Source organism: Lottia gigantea, assembly GCF_000327385.1.
Source record: "Lottia gigantea unplaced genomic scaffold LOTGIsca_93, whole genome shotgun sequence".
Lineage (NCBI taxonomy): Eukaryota > Metazoa > Mollusca > Gastropoda > Lottiidae > Lottia > Lottia gigantea.
In genome coordinates this window covers 1,073,279-1,081,991 of record NW_008711042.1, presented here as the reverse complement: position 1 = coordinate 1,081,991, position 8,713 = coordinate 1,073,279, and the positions used below count along the sequence as shown (strand labels likewise).

Here is an 8,713-nt window from a genome sequence, read left to right as displayed (position 1 = left end):
CAACTTGCCCATTTTGACAGTTAGATTGAAGGTGTTCAATGTTAATGTTCGCAATTTAATTCAAATTGCCTACGCTACACCTCGCTTTGAATATTTCCTTGAAAATTTGTTGTCCTCCGTTAGTAGTGTCCACGCGAATACAGAAACGCAACACTGTAACTGTAATAATAACATGTCTAAATTTCGTGTCCGACATTTGGTAATTGTAGTGCAAAACTGGAAATATCACGAAAAATTGATAGGCGTTGAACCAGTGTAGGTCATTATAATTGAAGAATGGTAAAAACAAGTTGCTAGATGTTGAACCAGTGTATGTCATTATAATTGAAGAATGGTAGAAACAAGTTGTTAGATGTTGAACCAGTGTGGGTCATTATAATTGAAGAATGGTAGAAACAAGTTGCTAGATGTTGAACCAGTGTGGGTCATTATAATTGAAGAATGGTAAAAACAAGATGCTAGATGTTGAACCAGTGTGGGTCATTATAATTGAAGAATGGTAGAAACAAGTTGTTAGATGTTGAACCAGTGTAGGTCATTATAATTGAAGAATGGTAGAAACAAGTTGCTAGATGTTGAACCAGTGTGGGTCATTATAATTGAAGAATGGTAGAAACAAGTTGCTAGATGTTGAACCAGTGTGGGTCATTATAATTGAAGAATGGTAAAAACAAGTTGCTAGATGTTGAACCAGTGTGGGTCATTATAATTGAAGAATGGTAGAAACAAGTTGTTAGATGTTGAACCAGTGTAGGTCATTATAATTGAAGAATGGTAGAAACAAGTTGTTAGATGTTGAACCAATGTAGGTCATTATAATTGAAGAATGGTAGAAACAAGTTGCTAGATGTTGAACCAGTGTAGATCATTATAATTGAAGAATGGTAGAAACAAGTTGCTAGATGTTGAACCAGTGTAGGTCATTATAATTGAAGAATGGTAGAAACAAGTTGCTAGATGTTGAACCAGTGTATGTCATTATAATTGAAGAATGGTAGAAACAAGTTGTTAGATGTTGAACCAGTGTAGGTCATTATAATTGAAGAATGGTAGAAACAAGTTGCTAGATGTTGAACCAGTGTAGGTCATTATAATTGAAGAATGGTAGAAACAAGTTGCTAGATGTTGAACCAGTGTAGGTCATTATAATTGAAGAATGGTAGAAACAAGTTGCTAGATGTTGAACCAGTGTATGTCATTATAATGGAAGAATGGTAGAAACAAGTTGTTAGATGTTGAACCAGTGTGGGTTATTATAATTGAAGAATGGTAGAAACAAGTTGCTAGATGTTGAACCAGTGTAGGTCATTATAATTGAAGAATGGTAGAAACAAGTTGTTAGATGTTGAACCAGTGTAGGTCATTATAATTGAAGAATGGTAGAAACAAGTTGCTAGATGTTGAACCAGTGTATGTCATTATAATTGAAGAATGGTAGAAACAAGTTGTTAGATGTTGAACCAGTGTGGGTCATTATAATTGAAGAATGGTAGAAACAAGTTGTTAGATGTTGAACCAGTGTAGGTCATTATAATTGAAGAATGGTAGAACTGTAGAAACAGACGTTGAACTATTACAATAGAGAATCAAGTAAATAATCTCAATAGCAGAATTGCCAGTCACGATATTTATTAAGACTCTTGTCATCCATTATAATCTTTCTTAAACTCTATTCAAATGATTAAACTTCCAGACAATGTAAGGTTTCTGTTGACACTATCGAGAATAATGGTATATATTATGATAATCATATTATATAGCCTACAAATGGCAGGTCAAGTACGAACTGGAGCTACACAAATCCAGACTGAAGCTAGCCCAATTTAGGTCCCAGTGGAGGGGGTTAGTTAAATTAAAATCAGAGTCTTTTTTCAATTTTTTATGTTTTATTTTTAATAGAGCCACTTCAATTAGGGTCTAAAGGCGATCCTCTTGAAAATCTAGTCGAAAAAAGACACCACCAGTCAATCAAATTTCTTCCTTCTCCACCGCAGGAATTTTGTGACGCGAACGAAATACAATTCGGAATGCTCATATTGTACGCGTCACAAAATCTCGGCAGGATGGCATACGAAACTACAGGGTTCTTACATGTAAATAACACACACGAACATTTCATTTTAATCTCTAACTCGGCTTGATAAGTCGAATTTCTTAAAAGGCCTAATATTTCAGCAAAGCCTTCAAATCACGTTAAAGACATTTGTAAGCCTAGATATGTGATTCGAAGTCTTTGTTGAAATATTGGAGCCTTTTTCAAAATTAGAGTGTGTTACATCCACGTAAGAACCATACGTAGTTTCGCATGAGCGGGACGGTTTAATTGGTGGGGTTATTGCTCAACAAATCCATTGTCACACACCATTGTCCATATATCCCCCGACCCCCCTCCACCTCTTGGACTATCAGGTCTTGAAAATTCAAGTTACTAACTTGAAAATTCAACATACTAACTTGAAAATTCAACATACTAACTTGAAAATTCACGTTACTAAATTCAACATACTAGCTTGAAAATTCAACATACTAGCTTGAAAATTCAACATACTAGCTTAAAAATTCAACATACTAACTTGAAAATTCAACATACTAGCTTGAAAATTCAACATACTAACTTAAAAATTCAACATACTAACTTGAAAATTCAACATACTAGCTTGAAAATTCAACATACTAACTTGAAAATTCAACATACTAGCTTGAAAATTCCCCAAAAAAATGAATGGCCCTAATACGTTTCCGTAGTTATAGATACATGTGTCTTGTATTTTAATTTAATATAATCGGCGCTCTAAATTTCATCACATTGTATGTAATAACTGTTAATAATCAGTCTGTGGAGATATAATGGTTTATAATGATATATAATGTTGATGTCATGGTAATTTTATTCTTATGTACTATGCTCTTAATGTGGTATTAATCACGAGGAATAGTAGGCTAAATAGTTGTGTATTGTGTTTATATATTGGATCATAATTACACATTGAGAGGATAGAGATTGGATAAGAGCTGTGGCGACGGTAGTAGATGGGGTTGGCATTTGCTCCCTAAAATTATATTATTTGTACCCACAAACTGTACCCTCACTTCAATTTTAAGAAATTTCAAAGTATAAATTTCATTCTTTTTATCCCCTCAAAAATTGTCAGAATGTACATCCATTCATTCTACTTTTTCCAAATGTCTCATACTCTCGACTTTTCCATAGCATTTGGAGTGGACCCGTTTAGAATAGCAACTCCGACAGTTGCCCCTCCCCCCACCCCCTCCCCCACCTCCTCTTATCTAGCCAGTCTTCCTCCAATGTATACCCTCCCTGTGGCTAGGTTCATTAAAGAGTTCCTTTGAGTAACCATCTTGTTTATTATTTTTTATAATGACGTTATAAGATTTCCTCTAGAAGACAACAACCCGTTGGACCTCCACGTTAATGTCTGTAACCTTGACATTCGAATGTTATTTCTAATGACCTTCAACTTGCTGGAACCGTAAACAATATGTGTCTGGGTCTAAAAGCCGATACCACCATACTATCTTTTGAATCTAACATTGTGCTGTATTAACACGCAGCACAGCTTAGTATCAAATCTAATTGGTTTATCAAAGATCATTTCAGACTGCGATTCGGACTATTATTTTCAATGCTTTGGTATTTCATCATCACCAACAACGTGACCTGTGTGTTAAATAAGTACATCCCGGTTGTGTTAAATAACACGAAATTTCAACCAAAATTTCATTTCGCACATAAACCAAATATGATAGTCATAATGTACGAACATCAAGCTATCGGAATACCTAAAAATATTCTAAATTATTAATTTCACGTCCTTACATGAAGCGAAACATTTAGTGAAATTTAATCGTAAACCATCCACGTTTCAATTCGATTGATATTGACTAGTTATTACCGTGTTCTCATTGGCTGAACCTCGTACACTGATAGTGTATAGTTTGACCTATATCAAAGTCAGTTATCTTAACGGATGATAAATCTGTTTTAGGCGGCCTAAGGCGAAATCTTAAGCCGGGCAACAGGTAAAATTACACCACCAGATAAAAACGTAAAATTTTAAATTCACTTACCTCAGTCATTATGGTGAAATTTAAGCCAATTTTCCCAGCAAACGAGCGTCAGTAGAGTTGCGTTTCTCGTCTATGAAATTCGTCCTTTGAGTGACGTCAATTCCTAAAACGAAGACGATTGGATGATATTTACTATTTTATATTTATGGGTTAGTTAGGTGTAGTTTTAGTTAAAACGCGAGGAAAATGTTTTAAGAGCACATATTTACATTTAAACGATTTAAAACACATATTTTTATGTCAAACGATTAGAGATTTTACGAAATTTTGAAATTAGACTGAATTTTTAAACAAATATAATATATAAAGGTTGTGCATTTATCAATAAACGACCCGTGGGATTGGCTATTTTATTTTTTATTTTTTACGTCCTCATTTAATTTCATTCATTCATAAAATTCATTCATAAATAATTGCATAGACAAATATACATACTACGTGTATAGGGTGAAATGGTTTAGTGATTTTCAATACATGATGATGAAATTGCAAATTTAAAATAAACTGTGTGTCTACATAGGTGTGGTAAAATATTGACAATAAAAGTATGTTTTTATACTCGAATCTATCAAAACGTGATTATTGAGCTGTATACCTTTTCACACATTATGAAGAATATATACCAAGGGTAAGGTATCTATGTGACCTAAATGCAAAAATGATTAGGGCCCTAATCTCATGTAGGCCTACTGCGAATGAGCGCTTTCAAACATATATTTGTTCAAGTTTCAGTCTAGATGATGATAAAAGGAATACTATTTCTTAGGATGAACTAAATATTGAAATTTTTAATCTCGGCCAAAATGAGTCGTTGTTCATCAATGGTGTCATAACTATACAACAGAATCCCTGTATAATCCAATAAACCCATAAAACTAAGTAATAATTAATGATAATTAAACACAGTAATTAGCTTCAATAATTATCTAGTTTAATGGATAAATCATCCTATATAGAAATTGTATTCTTTAGTCTTGGTACCCATCTGATGAATATATCTTATCGACCAAGTTTGAAATATCAAATTTTATGTCTATGCTAATAGGTAGTATCCTTATAAATACGAATGCGGAGAAACCTAGATATATATCCTATATTTAACACTGTATGCTATTGAAATTTGAATGGTTATTTTCCGGAAATAATTTAGCTTTATACCCGTTTAAATTTGAAATAAAAGATTGGAAACAAGCTTGAATATTTTGTCCTTTTACGATTTATAATCAAGCTTCACTGTAAGACTAGCGTATGCTAGTTTAAATCCACTAGTACAGCATAATCATGATCATAGTCCTCGTCTTGGTGACATTGTGCGACTGTGTTTCTGACATCTTCATTCCTTTTGTTGAGGGGTCTATAGATAACACGAAAGAAACAGACAGACAGACAACCATTATTACAATGGTAACAAATAAGGTTCACTTCAGATCCTTCTACCAGCTGGTCACGTGACCAAACCCTTTGGCAATGATCTTTCCTGCATTATCTGTAGCCATGTACAGCTGGGTCGACACGAATCGTGAGGAGAGATGACTTATTCAAGTTCAGCAGATTTGCACACTTTAATAACTGAAGTCCAAATTGACAAGAGCTAACAAGTATTTCGGAGTTCGTCAAGACATTGGTGCGGCAATAAGAGTCACACTTACAATAGTAGGACATAAAGTAGGCGACCTCATTTTACCCGAACCCATTTGAAGCGAACTCGTTTTGAATTTACAATAGTAGGACATAAAGTAGGCAAACTCGTTTTAAATCTCGTTTTAAATTTACAATAGTACGACATAAAGTAAGAGAACTCGGTTTAAATTTATAATAGTACGACATAAAGTAGGCGAACTCGTTTTAAATTTATAATAGTAGGACAAAAAGTAGGCGAAATCGTTTAAAATGTATAATTGAAGGACAAAAAGTCGGCGAACTCGTTTTAAATGTATAATTGAAGGACAAAAAGTCGGCGAACTCGTTTTAAATGTATAATAGAAGGACATAAAGTAGGCGAACTCGTTTTAAATTAACAATAGAGGGACAAAAAGTACGCGAACTCGTTTTAAATGTTTAATAGAAGGACAAAAAGTAGGCGAACTCGTTTAAAATGTATAATTGAAGGACAAAAAGTCGGCGAACTCGTTTTAAATGTATAATTGAAGGACAAAAAGTCGGCGAACTCGTTTTAAATGTATAATAGAAGGACATAAAGTAGGCGAACTCGTTTTAAATTAACAATAGAGGGACATAAAGTCGGCGAACTCGTTTTAAATGTATAATAGAAGGACATAAAGTAGGCGAACTCGTTTTAAATGTATAATAGAAGGACATAAAGTAGGCGAACTCGTTTTGAATTAATAATGGAAGGACATAAAGTAGGCGAATTCATTGATTGGGGGGGGGGGGGATATTCCTTCTCATCTAAAACTGTTGTTGAATATTGCCACGAACAGTTCAAAATAATTATTCAAACTACCATATGTCACATACCCTAAAGGCATAGACTACTTTTATGTGTCTATAAAAATAAAGTGTGATTAAATATGAACAATAGGCCATTCCACGGTTGAATAATCATAATCCAAACCAGGTCAATTCTTTACAATTGATATTTAATCAAAACATTACTGAGATGTTATAATATTATATCTGTAGTAAACACTATTTATATTTCACCTAACATAAGACAATATCACGCAGTGGGAACAAATTTACAATAAACATGACAACAATATAGTAGAATATAGAACCGCCAGCGAAACTCGAAATTCAAAATAACAGTTCGGTAATGCATTGGTAGCAGACCAATTAAATGGGGAATTGTATCAGTTATAAATGAGGAAATATATCATTATGAAAAGCGTTACCAGGTGTCTAGAAGAGTAAGCATATCCTTAATCCCATCCTCCCAGCGTATAGTATAATTTTATTTTCCAATATATGCCTATGCGATATGGTGTTCACAGCAAATTATATGCAACTCGGACCTCAAAATCCCCGAAAAGTATCGAACCCTTTTGAATAAGTTAAAATAAGCTGATCAAATCAAGATGTTTTTTTTATAGTTGCGGGCACACGAACGGTCTTGGTCGGCGATTTTTGTCGCAAACTAGTGTCTGTCATGAGTTTCGCCGACCGGCTGCGGGCACACAAATCTACGTTTTCCATGGTTTTCGGTGCTCACGTGCGGATCGTGTAATTGAAAGAAAAATGAATCGGATTGGATTACAACGCTGTCAGACAACAAAACAATCGGCGATAAATCCTGCCGTCAACGCGATAATCTTGTCGTGGAAGCGTAAGCACACATGACATTTTACTTAAGATTCGAACCGGCGACAAAAATCGGCGACCAAGACTGGTCGTGTGCCCGTCACTTACAATCCGTGATCTGATATTATTCTTCTTAACATCGCATTTAAAAACATTATGTAAATGTTTAACAGTGGAAATCCCAGAACTCCTCAAATATACCTGAAAAATATTGCCTTGACCACAGCCTTATTGGTTGAATATTAAATGACATAGAAAAGATCTCCTGCAACTATTTTGTCAGATCATCGAAGGTAAGTGGAGTCACCCACAGAAAAAACACGAAGCAAAACGTTTAGATTTGATATTTTTATTTTTATTTAGATAAAATATGATAATGTTATTTTCATATGAATATGACAATAACACTACACTGAACCACCATCTGTCACAAATTATTGAACCGCTCAAACATTGAACCGCTGATTTGCACCACAGATATAGTACGATAAAAAGTTAACTCTATATGTGTATCGGGTGGCCCAGAAAAAAAAACGATAACAATTTTCATTTCTAGATAATTCATAAACTATCAGAGGTTAGATCATGATATTTTTACCACATAATTATAGAGATATTAGACATCTTGTCACAAAAAATACCTTCATAGGTTAAAACACTTTGCAAAATCAGCAGTTTGAAAATCCTTGAGTCATCGAATATGAGATAGTAAGTTTATACAAACCTTTTAGGACTGGGGTGTTGTATTCTGTATCTGTAGGATTAGCCTCTGTTGATCACAAATCAATTAAAATATCTGTTAATCCCAATCTCAAAACTTTAATACTTGCTCACGTCTATATACCAAGGAAACTAATTCCGTGTTTATTTTAGTACAACTGTACTTTACGACAAAACACAATGACGAAATCCCACCACTATTATTCAATCGTTTATTCTAAAAATTTGTTGAACTCGAGTTTCTGTAACACGATTATGAAATTTGAATGGTTAAGGGTCAAATCCGTATGACCTCTGCCAGATTTAAAAACACACAAGTACAAGCAATTTCATCTAAGTCGACTAACACGTTTGGTAACAAATTTGGTTTATGTTTTGATGAATTTCAGAGTAAAAAAATAAATACAAAATCGATACCACAATAGAACTCTTTTCCATAAGTAACTACAATACACACAATAATTGATTATCCGATTCCGAAGTGTGAGCCGCCCACTCCCGTTAAAAACACAAAACAAATTCACTAAGGAAACTTAGGAAACTGCTATACAAGCTTTTCTTTAAAACAAATCAGTCTTTAAATTACTACAACGAATGGAATTTTTTAATCATTTATCATGAAACTGTCATAGCAATCCGTGTT

The 8,713-nt window shown here is 33.9% G+C and overlaps 1 protein-coding gene across 1 annotated transcript in view; it reads right to left on the bottom strand.

Annotated features, from left to right (window-relative positions):
• Positions 1 to 2,615: 2,615 nt before the first annotated feature.
• LOTGIDRAFT_134908 (hypothetical protein) overlaps positions 2,616 to 8,713 on the bottom strand; it is a gene marked incomplete at both ends in the record, with an annotated part of 6,708 nt that continues 610 nt past the window's right edge. Inside the window, one exon of the mRNA XM_009068765.1 lies at positions 2,616 to 2,698. Within this exon, the coding sequence (XP_009067013.1) occupies positions 2,616 to 2,698 (83 nt within the window). The remainder of the gene's footprint in view (positions 2,699 to 8,713) is intronic.